The sequence below is a fragment of the Carex rostrata genome, chromosome 13, assembly GCF_964058835.1.
Source record: "Carex rostrata chromosome 13, lpCarRost1.2, whole genome shotgun sequence".
NCBI lineage: Eukaryota > Viridiplantae > Streptophyta > Magnoliopsida > Poales > Cyperaceae > Carex > Carex rostrata.
In genome coordinates, this window is record NC_135930.1 from 10,458,055 (window position 1) to 10,484,596 (window position 26,542).

At 34.0% G+C, this 26,542-nt stretch overlaps 4 protein-coding genes and 1 long non-coding RNA gene across 6 annotated transcripts; 2 read left to right on the top strand and 3 right to left on the bottom strand.

Annotated features, from left to right (window-relative positions):
* On the top strand, nt 1-614 carry LOC144564250 (abscisic stress-ripening protein 1-like). The gene is made up of 2 exons (XM_078313832.1): nt 1-221; nt 314-614. Exons 1-2 carry the CDS (start codon nt 93-95, stop codon nt 470-472), a joined length of 288 nt encoding a protein of 95 aa, XP_078169958.1. The 5' UTR covers nt 1-92; the 3' UTR covers nt 473-614.
* A 5,243-nt stretch (nt 615-5,857) lies between these two features.
* LOC144564475 (abscisic stress-ripening protein 1-like) lies at nt 5,858-6,479 on the bottom strand. Its single transcript, XM_078314071.1, has 2 exons — nt 6,262-6,479; nt 5,858-6,169 (listed from the first exon to the last, which is right to left on the bottom strand). The coding sequence occupies exons 1-2, from the start codon at nt 6,388-6,390 to the stop codon at nt 6,011-6,013; spliced, it is 288 nt and encodes a 95-aa protein (XP_078170197.1). The 5' UTR covers nt 6,391-6,479; the 3' UTR covers nt 5,858-6,010.
* A 1,782-nt stretch (nt 6,480-8,261) lies between these two features.
* On the bottom strand, nt 8,262-11,294 carry LOC144564555 (uncharacterized). Of its 2 annotated transcripts, none has more exons than XR_013514648.1 (7): nt 11,017-11,294; nt 10,305-10,443; nt 10,079-10,207; nt 9,268-9,463; nt 8,777-8,853; nt 8,592-8,642; nt 8,262-8,498 (listed from the first exon to the last, which is right to left on the bottom strand). It is a non-coding gene; the product is annotated as an uncharacterized LOC144564555 (long non-coding RNA). The 2 variants fall into 2 exon arrangements; XR_013514647.1 differs by having other exon boundaries at nt 8,777-8,867.
* A 1,625-nt stretch (nt 11,295-12,919) lies between these two features.
* LOC144563922 (uncharacterized) lies at nt 12,920-13,761 on the top strand. Its single transcript, XM_078313383.1, has 2 exons — nt 12,920-13,279; nt 13,366-13,761. Exons 1-2 carry the CDS (start codon nt 13,028-13,030, stop codon nt 13,759-13,761), a joined length of 648 nt encoding a protein of 215 aa, XP_078169509.1. The 5' UTR covers nt 12,920-13,027.
* Nucleotides 13,762-14,443: 682 nt separating this feature from the next.
* LOC144563923 (uncharacterized) lies at nt 14,444-15,173 on the bottom strand. The gene has a single exon (XM_078313384.1). The coding sequence runs from the start codon at nt 15,151-15,153 to the stop codon at nt 14,485-14,487; it is 669 nt and encodes a 222-aa protein (XP_078169510.1). The 5' UTR covers nt 15,154-15,173; the 3' UTR covers nt 14,444-14,484.
* Nucleotides 15,174-26,542: the final 11,369 nt, after the last annotated feature.

Below are 26,542 nucleotides of genomic sequence, written 5' to 3' on the forward strand. Positions count from 1 at the left end.
AGAACGAAACTCATCAAGCAAGTAGAGAGGAAAAGATCAATTTATTTACAAAGAAAAGAGTTGGTACCATTCACATCCTTGAAGTTTCAACAATGTTTGGTCACCACCAGAAGCAGGAAGGCAACCAACCAGCAATCGACTATCGCAAGCAGCAGAAGCACCACAAGCACATGGAACAACTGGGTCAGCTCGGAACAGTTGCTGCAGGAGCCTATGCTATGGTACAATTACATTAATCCTTAATTTAAAACTCTTCCATGTACTACAGAGTAATTAGCCAATTACTAACTCATTCTAATATTTTGGGTACTAGCATGAGAAGCATAAGGCTAAAAAGGATCCCGAGCATGCACACAGTCACAAGATTAAGGAGGAAATTGCAGCTACTGTCGCAGTTGGCAGTGCAGGTTTCACACTGCATGAACATCACATGAAGAAAGAGGCAAAAAAGCACCACCGCCATCGCCACTAATTATATCTATCCATAGGAACTGTGTGCACAGTGTAATTTGTTGATTTTGATGTCCATTTTTTACATTCTTTTGGTATATAGATACGTTCTGTGTTATATGTGTATCATTATTTATTTATAAAACCTTACCATTTGTATTTTATTTTTAATTGTCCATTCCAATTTGTTTCGTTCATTCTGTTCTCGGAACTATTTTCTACTCTGCTATCTTTTCTTAAAGAATGGCCCAAATGAAGTTACAAGTATAAATGTAAATTGAATTATCAAGCTTTTGGTATTTAAGTACGTACGCAGTACAATCAACTTAGCCCAAATGAGGAATTCATTAACATCCTATCAGTAGCTAACCTTTGTTAAAGCGTACATAGCGCATTACATAATTATAATGCTGCCTCGAGTATCTATCCGCTGATTCAAAGATTGCTAATTAATGAGAATGTGCAGGGGAGTTTGTCCCTGGTCGCGGCGTTTCGATTTCCGATTTGACCAAATTAATTTTCTGTATAGATAAGTGCGAGGTCGCATTGGAATTGAAATTGTGGAGCACAAAAGTGTCGCATGAACCAAATGAAACGCATACTAAACCGCCACAAAATGGGAACCGTCACTATCCGCCGTAGATGTTTTCTAAATTAGGGTTGTATTTGGAGTTTTGGACTCTTTATATGCCTGAAATTTACGCAATATATGTGATGATGGATCAATATCTCGATAATGTTAGAACATGATTTCGTTAATTTTTTTAAAGAATAATTATACTAATCCCCCACCCCTGTCCCTCCATTTTTCCCCGCATCCTCTCTCTCTAAATTAACTTCCTTAACTGTCTTTTATTTCCCCATTAATTCCGCTAAGAATTTCCATTTATCCCGCATTAATTACTATGAATTAATAACAATCTCCGCATTAATTATACTGTCATTTTATTAACAATCCCCGCATTAATTAGACTATCCTCTAATAACAATCCCCTTATTAATTATATTTTTCTTTAATAACAATCCTCGCTAACAATTATTTATATGTTTATTGATGTTCAAAAAAATATTTATCATTGTTCTGACAAATATTATTCTTATGTCTGAAAAATATTTATCATTGTCCCTGACATGTTAATACTTTGATTTAATTAAACATTACTTATTGACAAGTTCAAGAACAAAGTTCAAGAAAGTATTTATCATTGTTCTGACAAGTATTTACCATTATATCTGAGAAGTATTTATCATTGTCACGGACGTTTTACTGTAAGTTGCAATTATGTCTGAGACGTATTTATCCATGTAATATAAAATATTTATCATTATGTCTAAGAAGTATTTTACTGTAAGTTGTAATTATGCCTGAGAAGTATTTATCAATGTAACATAAAATATTTATCATTATGTCTGAAAAGTATTTATTATTAATGTTTTACTGAAAGTTGCAATTATGTCTCAGAAGTTTTTATCCATGTAACATAAAGTATTTATCCATCTAGCATAAAGTATTTATCATTATGTCTGAGAAGTATTTATCATTGGGTGAGGCGATTGCTTATTTAATGGTCCCTAGTTGTGCGGGGACAATCCAAAAAAAAATAAAAAATTGTGCGGGGATAACTGACAAGTATTTATGTGGAAATTGTTTATTTAATGATCCCAAGTTGTGCGGGGACAATTCAAAAAAAAAAAAAAAAATTTGTGCGGGGACAATTGATGGATTGATTTGTTCAGTCATAAATAGAGATCATTGCATAGGGATTAATACATTGCAAATCCACGATAAATACTTTGATGTTTCACGTTAAATACTAACCGTTTCTGCGGAGTATTAATGATTGAGCGGTCCCCCAATGACTTTTTTGGCAGTTTGTGCGGGGGTTTTTTTGCAGGGTTGAGACTGCGGGGATTGTTATCACGATCTTTTTTTAAAATACGCCAGCAATTCACTATTTTTCATGGACATGATTACAAAATTCTACTTGGTTCTATCAACTGTCATTATATTTATTTTATCCAATATTTAGGGCCATATCATAGTGCTAAGTGAGGCTATGGTACTATGCATAGTGCATATTAGTCTGTACTATGGACTCAAATTTTTAGTTTGAAACTTTTAACGATTGATTCGAACCGGTTAATATGATCTCCATATAAATATGTACTTGTAAACTTAGTTTTATAATTTTATAATTTTATAATTTTTTTTTACTAATTTTTTAGATGAGTTAAAAATCACTTGATCTGAAAATTTTGGACCATCCAAAAACAATGATTTTCTACCACTCTAAAAAAAAGTAATAACATATTTAAAAAGGAAGCAGCTAACAGTCCCCTGAAAATCCCCGGACTTTTTACACTAATCCTATAAAGAAGTTCATTAGATCCGGTAATACTATGAAAACAATCCTATAAACAAGTTCAATGGATATTTTGCAGATGAAACCGCGTGGTCCCAGATGAAAACGCGTGAAAGCTGTTGAAAACACGTGGTCAACGAACAAAGTACAGTCGGCAGTTAAACTGGAGACCACCTTCTGTGAACATACACATATTATCCTGTGAACATACATATTGTACTTGAAATTATGGCAGTTGAAAGCGCGTCGTTGCCGGTTATGGCAGTTGAAAGCGCGTGGCCGAAAAAAATTAGATCAGAAAAGGAAAGAAGGTTCAAAAAACGATTCAATTTTCAAAAAAAGGAAAGCGGTAAAAAAAGAAAGGGCTTAAATAGAAAAAATGGCGGCTGTAATAGTGGGGACCACGTCGTTGCCGGTTATGGCAGTTGAAAACGCGTCGGAACTAAACTAAAAAGAGAAGGTTTTTATATGCGGGGATTTTGGGGGTACTCTAGCCCGGGGGACTTTACCTTTTCTCATTTAAAAAACATAAAATTTAGTTTACAAATACATATTCATATCATGTTGAATGATTTAGATCGACTTGTAGGTTTTTTAAAACAAAAATATTGATCCATAGTATGGACCAATGAACGCTATGCATAGTCTCATAGCCTCAGTCCATAGTGCTGAAATTTTTAAATATACCATATCTCCAAAAAAGAACAACCAAAACACTACGATTTTTTGAAAAAATTGAATTTTGACACGGCCACATCCCCTAGATGCGGCCACCCCTTTTTCGTTTAGATTGAACTGCTACACGAGAAGGAGACCAAAAAAAAAAAAAAAGATGGGCCGCATCCCCTAGATGCGGCCCGCAGAAAAGTGGCCGTATCTAGACAATGCGGCCGTGTCAAAATTCAAAATTTTTAAAAACTATGGTGGTTTGGTTTATCTTTTTTGGGGTTATGGTATATTTAAAAATTTCGGTCCATAGGGTTGCCCGTAATCAATAGAGCAATGGAGCAATATCATAGTGCCGTAGTTCCGGCTCTGCAGTGGGTGTGGCATCAGCAATATCATAGTGCTGCCATTAATTATTACCGTCTTTTTTTTTGTCATTCAGAAGCCCGTAGGCAATTATTACCGTCTTCGATCAAAACAAAGATTCAGCATACCTAAAATATTTGCTTACATATCATATATAATTATATTTATAGGGTAATTATAATATCCCCCACATATCCACCCCCCAACTAACTTTCTATTTTAACTATAACTATAACTACTATTTCTAACAACATTTATTTATTTCCTCTTTCTCCCTTTCTCTTCCACCTCTATTTTCCTCTTTCACCTCCATTTTTTTCTCCCACCTCCGCCTCCCACCTCCCTCTCTCACCTTCACCTCACCTCACCTCCGCCTCTACCTCCCTCTCCCACCACCGCATCCTACCTCCTCGCCCACCTCCGTTTTTCCATTGATAAGCTCCCCTCCCTCTCCCACCTCGAAATGATAAATACAATAAGCTCCCTCCCTCTTACACTTTCGCCTCAGTTTTTTCCCTCTATGCATGCTGCTCTTGCTCTAGCGAACGTTCTGCCGGAGATCATCCGTCACTCCATCCCAATCAAGCACGCCTCTGCCAGGAATGAATACTTCAATGTGTTTGAATGAATATTAGAACACGTCTCTACCAGGTCAGATCCGTCACTGTCGATCGTATCAAAATAATATTGTATATGTATATGCAATTAATCTTTTTCATGTTTATGTTCCCCTTCCTCATGAAGTAGCGAGTTTTGCAAAGAACAAAGCTTTATTAATGGTGAATTAGGCCACTGCGTATTAAATAAATGACATAAAAACAAATTTTGAAAAAAAAATAGAGATATATGAATGAATACTTCAATGTGTATAAATGAATACTTAATATCTTATGAATGAATACTTGCGTGACAAGATATTAATACTTGTGCAACAGACAACTCGAAAGTATGTCATCATGGATCTCATTTGAAAGATAAAATTGTGTAGAAAACGTTCGTGGTTTTATATTTGCAAAATTCTTCCCAGAATGTCAGAAATATTGGTTAGATTGAACGGAGAGAAAAAAACCCACCTCTAAAAACATGCAAAAAATGGATGAGTGATGTGTCCAGTTTTTATATTTACACTTACACGATGAGGATTAATACTTTCTCGATAAGAGATGAATACTTGTGCAACGGACAACTCGAAAGTATGTTATCATGGATCTCATTTGAAAGATACAATTGTGTAGAAAACGTTCGTGGTTTTAATTAGATTTGCAAAATTCCTCATAGATTGTTAGAAATATTGGTTATATTGAACGGAGAAAAAAAAACCACCTCTAAACACGTGTAAAAGATGGATGAGTGATGTGTCAAGTTTCTATATTTGCACTTGCACGACGAGGATGAATATTTTCTCGATAAGAATGAATACTTGTACAATGGACAACTCGAAAGTATATCATCATGGATCTCATTTTAAAGATAAAATTATAGCAAAAACATTCGTGGATTTAGATTTGCAAAATTCATCACCGATCGTCAGAAATATTAATTAAATTGAACGAAGAAAAAAAAAATATCACCTCTAAAAACGAGTCCAGATTTTTTTTTAAAATACTTGATATATTAGGTATGAATACTTGATGTGTTATAGATGAATACTTGATACATTATAGATGAATACTTGCGCGCGCCAGTTGTAAAATCTTTCAAATATTATGTGGTCCCCAAATAGTAAGTGGTCCCCTAAGTAGTTAGTAGTTATTGAAGTAGTTAATGACTGGGTGATGAAATGGAGGATTGTTACGGGGGATAGTTAGATGCTCCCATATTTATATATCCCGATAAAGGAATAACAATAGGAGGATTTGATTTGTTCCCCTCCACAAAACCAACCTCTATTAGGCCATAATTTACCAAACTTGCCCGTCAGGTGAGGCAAATCATGATGATTCTGCCAAAGAAATAAGCATAGTTTCTGTTTGATCTTTTGATGATAGAATAAACAAAACAAATTGGAATGGACAATTAAAAATAAAATACAAATGGTAAGGTTTTATAAATAAATAATGATACACATACAACACAGAACATATCTATATACCAAAAGAATGTAAAAAATGGACATCAAAATCAACAAAATACACTGTGCACACAGTTCCTATGGATAGATATAATTAGTGGCGATGGCCGTGGTGCTTTTTTGCCTCTTTCTTCATGTGATGTTCATGCAGTGTGAAACCTGCACTGCCAACTGCGACAGTAGCTGCAATTTCCTCCTTAATCTTGTGACTGTGTGCATGCTCGGGATCCTTTTTAGCCTTATGCTTCTCATGCTAGTACCCAAAATATTAGAATGAGTTAGTAATTGGCTAATTACTCTGTAGTACATGGAAGAGTTTTAAATTAAGGATTAATGTAATTGTACCATAGCATAGGCTCCTGCAGCAACTGTTCCGAGCTGACCCAGTTGTTCCATGTGCTTGTGGTGCTTCTGCTGCTTGCGATAGTCGATTGCTGGTTGGTTGCCTTCCTGCTTCTGGTGGTGACCAAACATTGTTGAAACTTCAAGGATGTGAATGGTACCAACTCTTTTCTTTGTAAATAAATTGATCTTTTCCTCTCTACTTGCTTGATGAGTTTCGTTCTGAGAATACGAATTATGCAATAGAGGTTGGGTTTCTCATGAATTTATACTCTACACAAGAGACGCGATGGAAATAACACGGATGATGCCGTTTCATTACCTTAGCGTCCAATTAAGGTGCCAACACGCTTTATTGACTTATATAGCTAGCTATACAATAAAATAACATTTGAACGAAATTAAAGTAGGCTAGCTAAATGAATTGATCCGTGTCAAATTCGACCAGTCAAGTTTAGATCAACTCCTACGCGGTAAAAGTTATTTTTGTATAAACAACTAAGAAAATCTCAGTATTTGTTCAAACCATCTATTTGGTTGGTGGTGATTAGCCCAATAATCAGAATTTGTAACCTGATAAGGTTTTGATTTTGGGCACTTACTTGGGCCCCCCATTTAAAATCACCTTTTTATCGGGGGCAAACTGCCAATTAAAATTTTAATCGTAGATAAGAGTCCAGTCCAGTCCAGTACTAAAATCCGACGAATTGACAGCCCAGCCCATAGTAACACCCTAACAAGGCCTATATATATACTTATCAAGAGAACTATTCAGGCCTGGGCTCCTCTAGGTTGTATGTTTGTCCAACACTAGTTGATGGAAGGAAGACTAGAGGAAGCATGGTCGGTACGGCGTTGGTAGAATAGTCAGATGAAGGAAAGAGAGGGAACAGAAGAAGTTTACTAGTTTTTTTTTATTTATTTTTTTTTTTTTTTTATTTAAAGTTAGTGACTTTAAATACACACTAATAATTTTTAATAAAAAACAGACTTACAACCAATCAAATGACCCTCCTTCTTAGATCTAAACTCATTTATTATTATGAAATCACGTAAGGTACTCTAATCAACTAATCATATTTATCTACTCTAAAAAACACTCTGTTACCTCTTTCTCTATCTCTATTTATGATCGGATCCGCTTTCGTCCAATAGTCGCCGCACTTCGACGACCGGATCTGTCGCGCTCCGATCAAGATGGAGTAAAAACTTTACACTTCGAACTCTGACGATACCGCGTTCTCGGCTCCGATCGGCTCCCTTCCCTCTCCCTCATTCTCTTCTCCGCTTAAGGAGATAGAGACGAGAGAGAGGGAAGGGGCTTGAATATTGGAACAAAACATAAAATGTAGGGAGTAAAAGCAAACTTTTTTTAATTAGCATACTATCCCGCTAAAATACAGTCAACGGATTTAATCCTTTCATGAATAATCCTAGTTCAATGACCATTAAATCACAATTAATGAGGATATATTTAACATTAATGATAGAATCAAATTGAATAAAATACAAAGATTTGAAACATTGAACTTTGAAAAGGTATCACTACAAGAAATCTAGCCTTTAGTGGCATTAAAAAACGCCACTAAAAGCCTGAAAAAACGCCACTAAACACTTTTCCCGGCGTTTGGGCAAGTGCCACTAATATCAGGGTCGGCAAAAGCCTTTCCCGGCGTTTATAGACCCTTTTGCCGGTGTTTCAGAAGTGCCGCCCGAAATCTGGGTTTCCCAGCGTTTGGAGGCTCTTTCCCGGCGTTTGAAGCCTCTTTCCCGGCGTTTAAGAAGCGCCGTCCGATAGTTTTAATTCCCAGCGTTTAGCAAATTTCATCCGACATTTTGAACTTTTCCCGGCGTTTACTCCTTTTTCCCGGCATTTACTAAGCGCCGTTAAAACTCACAAATTTTTTTTTTTAAAAGTCTGGCGTTTAGTAGCGCCGGTAAAGATCACAAAAAATTGAAAAAAAAAAAATTGCTACGATAGCATACTGGATGGTCAACGATAGAGAAGCAATTAAGCCCATTTACCAATTACTTAGTACTTATTACAACATCCAAATATACATATAACTAATTTTAAAGCTGAAAATAAAAAAGAATACATCTTCAGAACTAATTTGTTCAAAATGAAAAATAAAAACATATAACAAGCATTAACCGAGACTAATAAATGGAAATCAAATGTTAAAACTTAAGACATTTCCTAGCTGGATTCCTCAAGTTTCACCAGTGTAATTTGTCACCTGCAAAGTTTTATTTTGTCTTTGATTTCATTTAAAATTTTCATTGAATTATAACATTATAAATCAAAGAAAATGTCTAAGTAATAAACATACCTAATAATTAGCGTGCATGTGCCAGAAACAATCCTAATCCAATTTACTCAACTGACACAAGAATGGACTAAGTTATAAAATTGAAATGGTATATATAGTCTAAAATCTAGAAACTATTTCAAATAGAAACTTTATTTTTTTTAAAAATTGCTTGGTAGTGGCTAGTTTAGGAACTTTATGCTTACCAGTATTTACAATGAAGTTCATGAGATGAAACACTTTCTGTGTAGTCCAACCATATTCTGGCACTCGCATATGAATTCTGAATAATTGAATCTGCACGTCAAATTCCCAAACTAACTCCACTTATGGGCCAAATTCCAATTTGTAGAACAAACTCAACATATTCACATGTGCATATCACCTAGAGTGACAAAACTCACTGGTTGGCTCAAAAGGTTCATATTTTTTACATAAATGACGGGACAACAAATTTATCAAGACCTTTAGGGGTAAGGCATTTTGACATTCAGGCATATGGATCGGCAATTACAAATAACGGTGGAAGACCTAAAAAACATTTTTATAAAATTACCAGACAAACGACATATTTGGAGTTAATAGCTTGGCAAGATGGCGTATAATTACATCAATTACCAGTATATAATCTAATAAAATTAAGAAGAAAATTTAAGAGAAAACTTAATCTAATAATTTTTTTGCCAAAGTAACTTACAAGGACAAAACCGGCAAGAAATGAGTCCACAATTTGGGATGCATCAGCTAATGCAATCTGACATTGTTCAGATTGGGCTTCTCAGCTTCTCTCTTGTTTCCAATACTAGCAACCCACTAACACATAACAAACACAATTAGCGATGCACCGATGATCAGTCCTCGGAGAGACAGCGGGGGGATATGTCGCCTGTTTCCTATTAACATATAAAATAAGTTATACATAACTCTAAATCAGAAAACATAGTCAAAGTTCAAGATTTCTAATAAAAAAGATTGCTTGAATATGAAGCCGAAACCAAAGTTGCTGGTAAGAATTGCAATTTATCATAGCAACTCAATCGCAGCTCAAAGGTTATTAGTTCAAAATATGCACATCATAATTTCATTTGTGCCCTTCAATAATAATGTTACTATAGTATGGAGCTATCAGTACTTTTCCTGTAGCTGAAATAGCTTCTGCTATAGCACAATGGGCAATGCCAGTAATAAGACCTATCTGCCACAGGAGGTGACATGTTGCACTATCATAAAACATATATTACTAGTACAAATATTAAACGTTCATATTTATGATGACTTTGAAAATCATCAAATATCTGCAATGAGATGTACCAGTGTTCAACATGTACCATATTATCTTTTACAAGGAAAAGAAATTAGTATGCTTACCTTGTAGAACATAAATGAAATTAAGAATGCGACACTGTAACTCACCACAGTTCACCACAGTACCAAAATTTAAAAATATGCAGATGGGTCCTAATAAACTTTATCTATTTTGCTAAATAGTAAATAAACTGAGAAATTACTTAATTATCAATTACTAGAGAGAAGAACTTGGAGACTAGAGGGAACATTTGGAGTTAACAATGAACCGGCAACTGTCGAAACACAGTGCAACTATGATCATTGGCAAAATGGCAAAAGCTCCGAATTCCCTATTGATATTTTAAACAAAAATGAAAAGATCGATTATTTTATATAACCAACAACAACAGTGCTTTATTAATTTAAAAAGAAATTATAGTTGGTTACCATATAGAAGCTTCTCAGAACCAGGTGTTGCTTAACCAAAAATTATAGCAAAGATTACGGCCATTGTTGCAATTAGAACCCCAAAAAATGCTTCTAATTTCCTCACACACTAGCTCTTAAGGAATAGAAAGATTATGACCTGAACAAGGCAGCGATCCATATTGATGTTCAGTTTCTGTCAGTATTATTTACACATAAAAAGGAAAGAAAAATATTTGTTGGCCAAATAAATGAAGTATCCTTGTTGAAATATTGAAATAACTTAATAAACTAGACCATATACATAAATTAAATAACATCTCATTACGAACATAGCGCCCATAGCAGAATATTAATATTTAACATTCAGTGTCTGAGATAATCTAGTTGTCTACTTAATTTCTCAAGCACAATCCAAACATTACCAACAACAGGGTATCATTTTTACCAGTATCTTGTAGCTATAACTAGAGGCTTCGATGGTAGATGTCTTGATTAAGTGTAGTCAGACTTGAAAGAGGTGATTTGAATTGGAAAAAAGACAACTTAGAGCTGCTCCAGTTGAAAACGAAGACAGCAAGTAGCCAGAAACGATTAACACTTAATCCTAACCCTTAATTCACAAAATTTCAAATTCAAACTCTCAATCCTAACCCTTAATTCACAAAAATTTCATTATTTCACGAATTTCACATGAGAAAAATAAAGTAACTATTGAACCAAAATAACATACCTAGAGAGAGAGTGCGACGAACTGGTAAATGATCGGTCCCACAGAGAGAGACAACGGGGATAGGGTTTGTGCTCCATGCACGCGCTTAGAGAAAGAGAAAGACAACGGGGGAGGGTTTGTTCTCGGTGCTCGGGCTTAGAAAGAGAGAGACAGACAGCGGGGAAGGATTTGTGCTCGGTAAAGAGAGGGCAAACGAAATGGCGAAGGGGGCACGAGCGGAGCGGGATGGCGAGGCAGAGATGAAGCGAAGAGGGAGAGGTAGAGAGGAAAGGCGGGTCTAGGGTATAATTATTTTTGTTTGGGCGATACTCAAAACTTGGACGAAATATTTTTTTAACAAAAGCCGGCGTTTGCTTAGCGATCAAATCTCAACTACGCCATATGCTGGCGTTTTCAGTAACGCCGCCCGATTTAACGCCGGTAAACATATATTTTGTTGTAGTGTATGCAGCCTATAAGGCTATAAAAACACGTGCTGCAATCAAACTGAAGGCCATCTCCGACCTTATAAAAGAAGAAGAGAAAAACTAGAAGAAAATAAAAACAAAATGGTTACATGTTTATCTTGAAGGCCATGTCCGACCTACAATTCTAACGTAAGTTACTTCAAATTCTGAGAAACTTTTCTACATCTACAAAGTATTCCTTACTGTTCATTAGTTATATATAAAATGTATAATGTTTGTACATTTTCTTTGTGATGAAAATTAATTCATTTGCATAGTGTCAAGTTCATTTGGTGCGTGGAGGTTATGCATTATCATTGTTGACTTCTTCTTAATAGAGAGGAATCTCCAACGCCACAAACTTACTTTTTTATTTATATTACAAATTTTAAAACTCAAATGTCGAATTCAAATTGCTGATATTGTTCATTTTCACGATAATATTTCCAATAAAATTAATAATATTTTCAGCTCAAGTGGTTAAAAAAAAATCTAGTAAACAATGATTGATTATGCATTCATTTCTTAACTATGTAATATTAATTAGAATTATAAATAATTATGTCACAAACATTTTCTGTGACGCATTTTTTTTTAAATAATTAAGATTTGATATTTATGTATTATCTCAAAATGGAAATGATCTATTTACGCTTAATTAATTCGTATGATTATATAATTGAACTTATATTGTCATATATTATTTTGTTTGGAGAGTGAATTATAGATTATGATCAACAATATGTTAAAATGTTATACTTATTATTCTCAATTTGGGGTAACAGTCAATTTAATTTGCAGCTAGTTTTTTTGTTAACTAATTTGTATGTTACACTTGGTTTGTACATGCCACACCAAAAACAAATTCCTATAGTTTGCCACAATTTATAATTCTAGCCCAATTCATGATATAATATCCCGATATGAACTTTTAACTATATATCAAGCAGATTTTGTGCCCTTTATACCAAAGCCTTGTGAGTTAAGAGGACAAACTATACTTGAAGGAAGATCTGCATGATGATCTAGAAGAGAGAAGACTGAAGAAAGTTGCAAAAGAGAATATGCATGGATATAAATGCTTGGAAGTCAGGTCAGCTTGATTCTCATTCTTTTAGTTTTATTTTTTCAGGTCAGATCAATTGTGAAACTATCTTCGTACAAAAATTTAAAAAGTTCTCTGTGTAATATATATGAGTTCAATAATTTGCTTATTTAGAGTTAACCAAGTAAGATTTAAGCAATTACTGACTTCGCAGCCTCTGCGAAGGTTTTCAAAAGAAAAAAAAAAAGATTTTGGAGATTAATAACGATCCATATTGTACAGTTCTTTTGTCGTCTTTTTCTTATGTATATATCTGAGTTAGAAAACCCAAAAACAGTCAAGTGAACAAATTGTTTATATGGAATCAGCTTTCAGCATGATTTGTGGATGACAACTGGTCATCTGATACATTTCTGGATAGTTGAGATGTACAATCCTGAAAGGCTTATGAGGCAATTCAGCTTGTATCAGAACTTAATTTCCTCCATTATTTTGGGACACTGACAGGGACTTTCACAAAATGAAGCACGGCAATCACAGGGGTTGGCTTGAGCAGCAGGCTGAGTACCCGAGGCAGTGGGAGGAAGGATGGGATAATATTGTAATGGAAGAAAGACCATATGACCCGTCAACATTTGAAGACTACAAGAGGTGGCTTTCCAGTGCCTCGATATTGTGCCTCCAAACATCACAGATGAGATCTGCCGACCAACCTTGGATTCACCCTAGGCTGTTGCACTATCAACAAATTGTACCAGACATGCAAAGCACGGTAAAAGTCTCATATACTGACCCTGTATTATTGATAGAAAATTTCCTCTTGATGTTTTCCTTTAATTGTGAAGAACTCTCTGACAGGCTGAGAAAATTTGGGAGCTGACAAGAGGTGCTGCACAACTACTTAGAGCTTGGGATGAAGGTGGTGCAAAAGCATTTGTGCGTAGTGTGCTCAGTGTTGGCAAGAGTGCTCTGGAGGACCTTGGTGAGTTTACTGCCTTGGATGACACATTCCATGTCTTGGATGAGGAGCACCAAGCCGAGTACGAGATGGAAGATGATGTGCCAAAGGACCACTCGGTCGGAAGTGGTGATACGCTTGAAGGACATTATGACCACCGATCGAAAATGGGGCAAGATGAGCTGCAAAATCATCTCATACCGATTCCAGAAAGCAATACGACTAGCATGAGACCTGATGAGGCAGGGCCTTCCAGGTCTCCACCAAAACGTGGCAGAGTATGCAGAGGAGGTTAGTCTGCTTTAGCCTCCTGTGTTGTATGGTGAAGCCTTGTTTTATTCGAGAAGTGCTGTTTTCTGCAGAAGAGGTAAACAATTGTTCATTTTCACGATAATTGTTTTCTTTAGGTACTTTTTATCTGGTTTTCATCTTGTATTTGTTTCGATGTACTGCCAAAATTTGGTTGTGATGCTTGGAGTTGTTATGCTATACAATTTGTATGGCTAGTCTAGACAATTTAGAATTGGCTGGAGGCCGTCATATTCTGAATATTTTTCTTTGAACTGGATGTTGTTCTAATATATTTGAGAATGAACTGATGATAGAATGTTGAGTTGTACCTTTAATCTTCTTTTTTTCTTTTCTTTTTTCACTGCTGAAGTTTTCTTATGATAAATAGAGCTATCATACTGTATCAGTCTGTGTGACTTGATGGAGAAAAAAATATCATTTTTAATTTAGATACTTGTGTTAGTCCATGTTTGGCGTGTTGGAATTAATTTCAATTTTAATTAATATATGGACTTATATGTGATATACCAAAAACATAAAAAATAGAAGTGCCATACTTGCTATACATAATATGTAATTAGAGTGAAATTGCATTTTAATATAGAGATTAATTACAAATTTTCTTTTGGTAATAATATGGCAACAGTTTCAGTTTACCATCCCTCTCAAAAATACCCAATACCCAAACATTAAAAATAGCAACGCCATCAACACACACACAAAGGATGTTAGTTAGGAGTAACGAACATCGTACTTACCTCTTCAAAGCCAATAGTGACCGTTTTCTCCTCGAGGAATCCCAAATCTTTGATCTGAAACTTGTTCAGAAGAGCAGTACTGGATATAGTTGACATGGGGACCACTGTAAGATCATCCATCAAAGAGTAAGTCACCACTCCCTTAACATGCCCTTTTCCATCACTACCAACTTCCACCACACTGACATTAGACTCTGTATCCACAAATTTTGCCTCTCTATTCAATCCGAGGCCACAATTGGGACGTGTCCCTTTCACCTCACTTGCATAAGAATTATTCCCGTTATTATAATGGAAGGTTGTACTGGGACAAACGTAGAGCTTTGTACCCTGATAGGTTGATGGAGGGAGGAGAAAGTTGGTATTGCGATTGACTGGGGATGGAGGAGGGGCTTTCAAAAGGGAAGATACCTTGTCGCTAGAGAGGATCTCATTGACCTTACTCAAATTATGATAGACTTCTCCAATGGAACCTACCGTGGCATCCTTTGCAAGGAGCTTGTTAGCGGCACCAAGAGGGAGCGCTAAGAAACTGAATATGAAGTCCACCACATCTTTGCTCGCTTCGCCGAACAACACCTTGTCAGATTGGTTGTCGATCAGAAGCTTTAGCGATAATTTGTTAACAGCGTTCTCCATCTCCAAATTATTTTCCTAGTGTATTTCACTATTTTGGATGTAGTTTGTAACAACAACGACACGTATAAGAGGTACATTTAGAAACTCAGCTTACAAGGAGGTAATAATTAATGCTCGCTCTGGGTACCGTGAAGAAATCAGGTGTGATGTGATGTAGCTTGACGCTGTTGACAGCGAGCACCGAGCCCAGGCATGACCTGTCCTGTCAAAATATTTTCAAGGCCGAAGGATTGATTCGATTAGGCCTGTTCAGTAGCCTGGGATTTGTTTCCATTGGGTGCTCGACTGTTAAGTATATTTTCAATTAAATTTTTATTATTTCATTATTTTTTTTTCCTTCCAAGAGCACTGTTTTGTTTTGATGAAAATTGAGTCAGTCATTTTTATTTTCCCCCAATTGAACCAGCAGCTGCTATGAAAACCAATAATTTTTGTTGTTTCTTAACATGATTAAACTATTTTCTCATAATTATTAATATTAAATCGGATATAACTAATAGTTAAAAAATTTAAATGCTTCTTGTCTTGTCCGTAGTACATAAAAAAATATAAATATATTTTATCATTTATCATGTTGTGATTAAGCTAATAGTTTAAAATTATTAATTAATAATTGAAACATAAAACTAAAAATTATATGCAAGACATTCTAAGAAACATTTAATGCATTTTAAAAGAAAAGTTTTTTTTTAATTAATTTAAGAAATAATAATTAATAAATATAATTATGTTATTATTTAATCATTTTATTTAATTATATTGCTAATTATTAATAAGTATAATTTCATTGGTATCAAGAATTTTAGAAACAAAAAATAATATTTTCTATAACTATTTCCACAATACAACTGGAGACTCATTTTAAGATATTTTCGTAATTAATCTTAACATATTTTTGTAATTAATCTTGAATGTATCTGTGTTATAGGTTCTCATTTTTCTTTTCAAAAGTGAATTCTCATCTCTATCAAATTACATTCCGTATAGTCTCGCAACAAACGAACAAATCTTTAATATTTTAAATTTTAATCAAGTAACTTTGATGATTTGGTTTTACTCTTTGGGGAGATTATATGCACCGAAATTTTTATTAATTCCCAAAAATTTTATAAAATTACACAATTTATCCACGTTTTCGCGGGATTTCGAAATCTGCTCCTTTCGGTGACTAAATAACCGGACCAAGCCTCTCTTCCCGGTTATTTAGTCACCGGATCCAAAAATTGAGACCGGTGACTAAATAACCGGTTCAAAGAAATGTATCCAGTTATTAAATAACCGGTTGTGTTTTGTGTTCTTTTAACGAAACATAAATTTTTTTTGAATTGAAATATTATAAATGTTGAATATATTTCTTTGAAAATAGATGAAATACAATATAATTTGATTTATTAGAAAGACTGCGACAAATAACTTAGATCAACATTTTTCAGACCGGATTTTTCACGGTTGTAAGAAAAATGAATATATTTCTTTACGTGTTATTGGAAAAAATAAATATGCTTTGAATGTGAGTTATTGATCGTGGTTCAAAAGACTCTTCTAGATAATACGAAAAATATTGTGATCCTTCTAATACATTTAATTTTTAAAAAGTTGTATCTATTTTGAGAATTATTTTTGAATAACGATAATTAAATAACTTAAAGTTTTTTTAAAAAATTAGATACAACATTTTAGAAATTAAATGTATTAGAAGGATGACAATATTTTATGTATTTACCTAGAAGTAACTTTTGAATCGGGATCAATAACTCAGAATCCAAGCATATTTATTTTTTTCCAATAACACATAAAGAAATATATTAATTTTTCTTATGGCCACGAAAAATCCGGCTCGAAAAATGTTGATCCGAATTAATTGTCGCAGTCTTTCTAATAAATCAAATTATATTGTATTTCATCTATTTTCGAAGAAATATATTCAACATTTCTAATATTTCAATACAAAAAAAAACACAAAAAAACGGTTATTTAGTAACGGAAATGTATCGGTTACTAAATAACCATTTTTTTGTATTTTTTACAAAACAGAAATTTTTTTGTATTGAAAAATTTGAATGTTGAATATATTTCTTCGAAAATAGATGGAATACAATATAATTTGATTTATTAGAAAAACTACGATAATTAACTCGGATCAACATTTTTCAGGCCGGATTTTTCGCATCCATAAGAAAAATTAATATATTTTTTATGTATTATTGAAAAAAAATATGCTTGGATTATGGGTTACTGATCCCGGTTTAAAAGTCAATTCTAGGTAAATACAGAAAATATTATCATCCTTCTAGTACATTTAATTTCTAAAAAGTTGTATCTATTTTGAGAATTCTTTTTGAATAAAAGTCATTAAATAACTTAAAGTTTTTGTTTTTTTCAAAAATAGATACAATTTTTTATAAATTAAATGGACTACAAGGATGACAATATTTTTTGTATTTACCTAAAAGTGACTTTTGAACCGGGATCAATAACTCAGAATTCTAGCATTTTTAATTTTTTTCCAATTACACATGAAGAAATATATTAATTTTTCTTATAGCTACAAAAAATCCGGCCTGAAAAATGTTCATCAGAGTTATTTGTCGCAGTCTTTCTAATAAATCAAATTATATTGTATTTCATCTATTTTCAAAGAAATATATTCATTTCTAATATTTCAATACAAATAATAAAATAAAATTGTTTCGTTAAAAAAATACACAAAACACAAAACCGGTTATTTAATAACTAGATACATTTCTTTGAACTGGTTATTTAGTCATCGGTCTCAATTTTTGGATCCGGTAACTAAATAACCGGAAAGAGGGGCTTTGTCCGGTTATTTACTCACCGAAAGGGGCAGATTTTGAATTCCTCTGAAAAGTTGAGTAGATTTTGTAATTTTATTATTGTTTGGAATATTTTTTTTGAAAATCTTTCTAGAAGCTGCGAAGTTGTGAAGGGGAATCGAACTATCGACCTTTGAGTGCAACAACTCTAGAATTTTTTCCTAACCAATTGTGCTACCTCAATTTTTTTTTTTATATTAATAAAAAATTCGTCTATACGCAATATTGGAATAGCCGGACTGCTGGAGTAGTTGAATTTTTGAACCGATTAATTTAATTTTATTTCTGCAAAAGAACTTTCAATTGGACCCAGTGAAAGAAAAGGCTGAAATAACATTCTCTGACAAGAAACAATAAATATGGCTGTCCAAACGTAACATGTAAGTAACCCAATCTTTGAGTTTTGGATCGAAATCGTCTAATTCGAATCCGTCGCTCGAGATTGCTTCGCAATTCGTATTCATCTCTTGAGATGTGTGCGCTTCACTTTAATTATATTATCACAAATTCAAATCGAACGGTCCCAATCCAAAACCTAAATATTGGGTTACATCACTAGATCTGAACTCACATATAACCATTGTTTTAAAATACGGCCGCATGGACCGCATATGCTTATGCAATCGGCAGCCATGCTCAGAATGCCACGCAGTCCCTCCCCATGCAGTTTTGAGCATGCGGCCACATATGCGGTCCAAATATGCGGTTATGCGAATTAAAAACGTAATATGCAGGGTATGTAATTAAAAGTTCATATGCATTATGCGGAGTTTTACTATTCCATCCCAAATTATTGTATTTTTTATATACAATAAGGCACACTTTATATTGGTTATGTGAAAATAAATTCAGCTATATGAATATAAATATATATACCCGTGAATTTTTATTTTAAAATCCGCATTAAAATTTGCATATACGTCCGCATACCGCTTATGCGGTATGCAGTGCCTTCCGCATGCATGAATAAAACCACATTTTAAAACATTGCATATAACCACAGTGATATAGTGGTACGCTGTACGCGCAATCAAAATTTTAATTTAATGGGCCCTAATGTATGGCACTGTTGCAAATAATGGTATGCGGTCATCGGATGGATAGGGTACCGTTAAGTAATTAATTAGTATGCGGCCGATTAATCAAAATTATACAAACAATTTAACGTTTTTATTAAATTTATATAGAGATGGGCTACAGTGAGCCATGGAGTAAAATGAGTTGGTGCTCCATGGCAGTATATTTTTATTTTGAAAATCCAAACAACCGATCTGAACTGTTCATCTTGTTCTCCATATTAATATGTGCTTGGAGACCAAATTTTACATTTTTTGCAATTTTTTTACTATTTATTAAGCCACTTTGAAAATCGCTGATCCGATGGTCCATAAATTTTTACTGTTTTTTTACTGTTCACAGCAAAACAACAATTTTCAAAATTGTTTAATAAATAGTAAAGAAATTCCAAAAAATGTAAAATTTAGTCTCCAAGCACATTTCAATTTAGAGATCACATCTAACGGTTCGGATCAGTTGTTTGGACTTTCAAAATGAAAATACGGCGTGGAGTACAAATGCGTTTTACTCCATAGCTCACCGTAGTCAACCTCATTTATATATATATATATAGGACTTGGCTACAGTGCTATGGGTTGCATAGAGGCCTCCCATTCTACGACTTAATATTCGAGTTTTCAAAATCCTAACGGTCGATCCGAACCGTTCATCTTGTTCTTCATATTAATATGTGTTTGGAGACCAAATTTTACATTTTTTGGAAATTATTTACTATTTTTTTAGATTTATTGAAAATCGTTGTTTTTCAGACAAATCTGGACCATAAAAAACAACGATATTCAATAAATCTAAAAAAATAGTAAAAAATTTCTAAAAAATGTAAAATTTGGTCTCCAAACACATATTAATATGGAGAACAAGATAAACGGTTCAGATCGACCATTAGGATTTTGAAAACTCGAATATTGAGCTGTAGCACGGGAGGCCTCTATGCAACCCATAACATATTAGCCAAATCCATATATATATATATATAGAGAGAGAGAGAGAGAGATAGGCTAATGTGCTTTCAGTAGCATATGGGCTGAAATACACACGGTCCAAAATTTAATATTTCAAAATCCAAACGGTCGATTCGAACCGTTCATCTTATTCTCCATATTAATATGTGCTTGGAGACCAAATTTTACATTTTTCTGAATTTTTTTACTATTTATTAAGCCACTTTGAAAATCGCTAATCCAACGGTTTTACTGTTTTGTGTAGCCACCGTTGGATCAACAATTTTATAAAATACTTAATAAATAGTAAAAAAATTCAGAAAAATGTAAAATTTGGTCTCTAATCACATATTAATATGGAGAACAAGATGAACGGTTCGGATCAACTTTTTGAATTTTGAAATTTCAAATTTGAACCGTGTGTATTTCGGCCCATATGCTATCGAAAGCACATTAGCCTATCAATATATATATATAATAATAATAATAATAATAATAATAATTTATTAAGGTTCGGATCAACTTTTTGAATTTTGAAATTTCAAATTTGAACCGTGTGTATTTCGGCCCATATGATACCGAAAGCACATTAGCCTATCTATCTATATATATATAGAGAGAGAGAGAGAGAGAGATAGGCTAATGTGCATTCGAATGTATATGGTCCGAAGTGCTTACGGTCCAAATTTGAAATTTCAAAATCCAAACGGTCGATCTGAACCGTTCATCTTGTTCTCCATATTAATATGTGCTTGGAGACCAAATTTTACATTTTTCTGAATTTTTTTACTATTTATTAAGCCACTTTGAAAATCGCTGATCCAACGGTTTTACTGTTTTGTGCAGCCACCGTTGGATCAACGATTTTGTAAAATACTTAATAAATAGTAAAAAAATTCAGAAAAATGTAAAATTTGGTCTCCAAGCACATATTAATATGGAGAACAAGATGAACGGTTCGGATCGACCGTTTGGATTTTGAAATTTCAAATTTGGACCGTAAGCACTTCGGACCATATACATTCGAATGCACATTAGCCTATCTCATATATATATATATATATATATATATAATAATAATAATTTATTAAAAAAATATTTAACTCATTAAACTTATTAAATAAACTTAATTTAACTTAGTAAATACTAATGACATATTATTTGAAAGAAATGAAACATTCAAATATAAAATGACTAAATTTAGTTTATGATAACAACTTAATTTAATAAATGAACACACCGTACTAATTGCTAAAAATACATCAGTAAGTAAGAAAAATATATTGTATATAAGTAAGAGAAGGGTTCAAATGCCTCATATTTTTCACACCTCATTATACCTCATATTTTATATGTTCATTTTGAAAAATTGTCGATCCGAACTGTTCAACATAATATTTATACTAAAATGTGCATGGAGATGAAATTTTATATTTTTTGAATTTTTTTTTACTAATTTTTAAGATAGGTACAAAATCATTGTTTTTGAACCGTTAAAAAAATAGTAATTTTCTACCTATAAGGTGCGTTTGGATGCTCAAAGAATAGAGCTATTCTCAGAATAGCGGAGCTATTCTTAGAAGAGGGTCATCCAAACGTGAAACGAAGATTAAGAATAGCTCCGGATTAGCTCTATTCCGCTATTCCGTGAAAACGTTGGGTTAGCGATTTAGCACCCGCAAGAATAGCGATTTAGCACCCGCTGGCCTTTGCTATTCCTAACATACAATCCAAACAATATTTCTACAAATCCGGAATAGCCAAAGTTAGTGCTATTCTTGAATCTCTTGGGTTAGCACTATTCTCAATCACTAATCCAAAAATCGCTATTCTTGAGCTATTCCTTGCACGATCCAAACGTACTTAAAAAATAGTAAAAGAATTTCAAAAATTATAAAATTTCATCCTTAACCATATTTTAGTATATATATCATGTTGAACTGTTCGGATCAACAATTTCGACTTTAAAAACGAAGATATAAAATATGAAGTATGATGAGGTATGAAAAGCATGAGGCATGAGAACCCTCCGAAAGACATGAGGCATGAGAACCCTCCTCTATAAATAATACAAGAATTATCAATATCAAAGTAAAAAAGAAAATACATATATAAAAAATATTGAATGTATATCCAAGCACAAATAAAACTACAATACATGATTTATAAACCTTATTATCACACACTATCACAGAATAAAAGCAATATGAAAATAAATATTCCCTGGAATAAACCGGAATAGATGAACAATTAAACGGTAAAATGGCCAATTAATCGTTTTAATCCGCAAACAGGCATCCGTTAAGTATATTCGTAACGATTTGACCGCTATATTCGTAACGATTTGACTGTTGTTAACGATTAAACGACCGTTAAGACCATTTTTTACAACACTGATGTATGGTCGACTGGTAGTCCAATTTCGATGGGCAATGTTGAAATGGCGACAATCAAAGTAGAAGACCGTTGGTGGACCCAAGAAGAGTTAGGGGTAGGCACTTGTCTATCCTTGAATTCAAAAAAAAATTTAGATCCAACAATATTTTATACCTGTGTTTATCCCTGAATGGATATAATGCCTGTCCTTGAATTTAATTTACGGTTCAACAGAAGAAAATTGTGTGGAATGTAACTTAGTCCAGATTGATTCGTGTAAAAGAAAGTAAGAAAAAAAAAAGACGCAGTGCGGTTAGCTATTCCACTTAGAATAATCGTTGATTTGTTAGAAGAAAGAAGTTGTTCGCTACTAAGGATATAAATATGCAGCGTGTTGTGACTAGTCACATCGTAATTTGGGATCACATATCATATTCATGACACGTGAATGGTCATGACACGTGAATGGTCACAACACATTAATTACGCCATTACCACACATGACGTGATCGGTCACATTTGGTCACGTTTAGCTATTTTTTTTCATAATTTAGGTTAGTTTATTTGAGATTCACCACTCGATCAAGATTTAATGGTCCTAATTACACGTGATCAAATCTTTTACGCAACCAAGTTTTCGAAAGATGGTCACGTCACGTGAATGATCACAGCACATAACCAATACACGTACCGTGACGGAACCGTATCATACCGTGATATATCCGATCGTGTCATGACTTTATACTACTCCACTTTAATTATCATAAGAAAAAAATAATTAAACTCTTATCAATATTTTGCGCCACTCCTTATCAAAATTTTGAATCCGTACTTGAGTAAGACAGCTCCGTTGACAGTTTTTCTTTTGAGTTTTTAATTTGTTTGTTCACATATAAGCATTGATTGTAGACACTGTTACACTGCAAAAGGACGTCTGGTGCGGTAATGCCGGATGTTGACAACAGAAGATCGGCGAGATGATATCCGATCGGTTTGTCAGCGGACGATTTTCTGCAATGATGTCTTTTCCTAATAAAGTATTATAGGATTTTAGTTTAGTATTATAGGATGAAGAGGGTTCAAATGCCTCTCTGTTTTTGTGTCTTCATCGTGTCTTCATCTTCCTTCATTATTTTCAAAGTTCAAACAGTTGATCCGAATCGCTCAACCTAACTTTTTAATACTTCATCATGTCTTCATCTCCCTTCATTATTTTCAAAGTTCAAACAGTTGATCCGAATCGCTCAACCTAACTTTCATATTAAAATATGTTTGGAAACCAAATTTTATATTTTTAGAAATTTTTTTACTATTTTTTTAGATAGGTACAAAAATACTGTTTTTAGATGGTTCAGATTTACTGATTTTGTACCTATCTAAAAAAATAGTAAAAAAATTCCTAAAAATATAAAATTTGGTCTCCAAACATATTTTAGTATGGAGGTTAGGTTGAGCGGTTCGGATCGACTATTTGAACTTTGAAAATGATAGAGAGAGATGGAGGCATGATGGAGGCACGAAAACATGGAGGCATTTGAACCCTCCTCTTATAGGATTTATTGTAATCGAATTATAATATTTTCAATCCGTGAATAACCAATAAAGATAAAATTCATTCAATCTGGGTTTTTTGTTAGGCAGTCATATTTTGCGATTTTCATAAAAATATAAGTTGTAAAAGTTATAATTAAAAAAAGGTCCAAATAAAAGATAAACATATTCCATCTAACAATAATATAGAAAAAAATATTAATTAAAAAAATATGGTAATGGTATTAATATTGTGCCTCAAGGTCAGCAGTCTATCCTTCCTCAAATAATTATCCCCTAACTTAATGGTATTATTATTGTGTTAATTAACACCCTTAATTAAATTAAGAAACATCAAACCCAACATTAGAATAAAAAAGTAAATTAAATTAAATGAACTTTTTTTAGAGGTGTTTATTCGGTTAAAACCAAATTAAAATATCCAAACCAACTTTTTATTTGGTTTTCAAAAATATAACTGAACCAACTAAATTAAACTTATCAACCGAATCAAAATAACTAAAAGTAAATTTCTATTTGTTTGGTTGAACCGAAATAAGAGATTAAAATTTTAAAGGTCAAAACTCGATATATACAAATTAATACATTTATTAACATGTATTCATCATAGGAATAAACATGAATTATATACAAGTTGTTGACAATACATACATTGTTCAATTCCATACAAACTATGTAGATGTTCTACAATATCCAAACCAAAATATAAGTTGTTGATATTACATACATTATATATAAAGCATGGATTTATCCAAACTTTTTCGGTTTTGTTGAAAACCAAACAAGCCGGACCCAATGAACACCCTAGTTTTTTTACTGTAAAGTACCTAGGCTTTTTTTTTTCAAAAAATTAAAGACAAATTTCATTATATAAATGGTAGGGTATTTCTGCCTATGCTTCCTAGAAACCTGAATCCTTCCGTCTCCATCTCCACCTCTTCAAAACCTAAAACGGTACATACTACTAAAGCCTTTGAGTACTACTAAAAGGATCATTTCTCTAAAAATAAGGGAAAGGCTCGCCAAACATGGAATAACACATCTAATATAAAATGAATGTTTTCTCCATCAAGCCACACAGACTGGTACAATATGACAGCTCTAATTATCATAAGAAAACTTCAGCAGTGAAAAAACATGCACAAAAATAAAACCAGATTAAAGGTACAACTCAATATTCTATCATCTCAGTTCATTCTCAAATATATTAGAACATCCAGTTCAAAGAAAAATAAGTAAAAAAATTCTCAGAATTTCACGGCCTCCAGCCAACAAAGATAAGCACATCTAAATTGTCTACACTAGCCATACAAATGGTACAGCATAACTACCCAAAGCATCACAACCAAACTTAGGCAGTACATTGAAACAAACACAAGATGAAAACCAGATAAAAAGTACCTAAAGAAACAAAGTTTATAACCGCATCATAGCACTTACCTCTCCTGCAGAAAACAACACTCCTCGAACAAAACAAGGCTTCACCATGAAATGCAGGAACCTAAAGCAGACTAACCTCCTCTGTAGACTCTGCCACGTTTTGGTGGAGGCCTGGAAGGCCCTGCCTCGTCAGGTCGCATGCGAGTCGTGTTGCTTTCTGGAACCGGAATGAGATGATTTTGCAGCTCATCTTGCCCCATCTCGGATTGGTGATCATGAGATCCTTCAAGCGTATCACCACTTCCGACCGAGAGGTCCTCTGGCACATCATCCTCCATATCGTACTCGGCTTGGTGCTCCTCATCCAAGACATGGAATGTGTCATCCAAGGCAGTAAACTCACCAAGGTCCTCCAGAGCACTCTTGCCAACACTGAGCACACTACGCACAAATGCTTTTGCACCACCTTCATCCCAAGCTCTAAGTAGTTGTGCAGCGCCTCTTGTCAGCTCCCAAATTTTCTCAGCCTGTCAGAGAGTTCTTCACAATTAAAGGAAAACATCAAGAAGAAATTTTCTATCAAATAATACAGGGTCAGTATATGAGACTTTTACCGTGCTTTGCATGTCTGGTACAATTTGTTGATAGTGCAACAGTCTAGGGTGAATCCAAGGTTGGTTGGCAGATCTCATCTGTGATGTTTGGAGGCGCAATATCGAGGCACTGGAAAGCCACCTCTTGTAGTCTTCAAATGTTGACGGGTCATATGGTCTTTCTTCCATTACAATATTATCCCATCTTTCCTCCCACTGCCCTAGGTACTCAGCCTGCTGCTCAAGCCAACCCCTGTGATTCCCATTCTTCATTTTGTGAAGGTCCCTGTCAGTGTCCCGAAAAAATGGAGGGAAGCTCTGATAGAGGCCGAATTGCCTCATAACCCTTTCAGGATTGTACATCTCAACTATCCAGAAATGTATCAGAGGAGCAGTTGTCATCCATAAATTGGAGTTGTCAGTGCAGACAGGGGGGAGTAAATGCTTCTCCTGCTCATAAGGTGTCCAGTTGACCTTAGTGTCGTCGGTGAAGCGATCAATATCATCACGGTATCCCCCTGTTAACCTGCAAGTAACATGTTCAGCAAATTTATGGTGTCCAGACCACTTGTAACCATATGGCGGTCTAGATACAATGTCATCACCGCCTAGTTCTGGCTCCTGCTGACGAGGCAGA

What these genes read in the sequence shown, in the direction of transcription:
- LOC144564250 (XM_078313832.1), top strand. Translation starts at nt 93, where the DNA reads ATGTTTGGTCACCACCAGAAGCAGGAAGGCAACCAACCAGCAATCGAC. An exon ending in CTGCAGGAGCCTATGCTATG is followed by an intron (nt 222 to 313) that starts GTACAATTACAT and finishes TTTGGGTACTAG; the next exon opens with CATGAGAAGCATAAGGCTAA.
- LOC144563923 (XM_078313384.1), bottom strand. Translation starts at nt 15,153, where the DNA reads ATGGAGAACGCTGTTAACAAATTATCGCTAAAGCTTCTGATCGACAAC.
- LOC144564475 (XM_078314071.1), bottom strand. Translation starts at nt 6,390, where the DNA reads ATGTTTGGTCACCACCAGAAGCAGGAAGGCAACCAACCAGCAATCGAC. An exon ending in CTGCAGGAGCCTATGCTATG is followed by an intron (nt 6,170 to 6,261) that starts GTACAATTACAT and finishes TTTGGGTACTAG; the next exon opens with CATGAGAAGCATAAGGCTAA.
- LOC144563922 (XM_078313383.1), top strand. Translation starts at nt 13,028, where the DNA reads ATGAAGCACGGCAATCACAGGGGTTGGCTTGAGCAGCAGGCTGAGTAC. An exon ending in TACCAGACATGCAAAGCACG is followed by an intron (nt 13,280 to 13,365) that starts GTAAAAGTCTCA and finishes ACTCTCTGACAG; the next exon opens with GCTGAGAAAATTTGGGAGCT.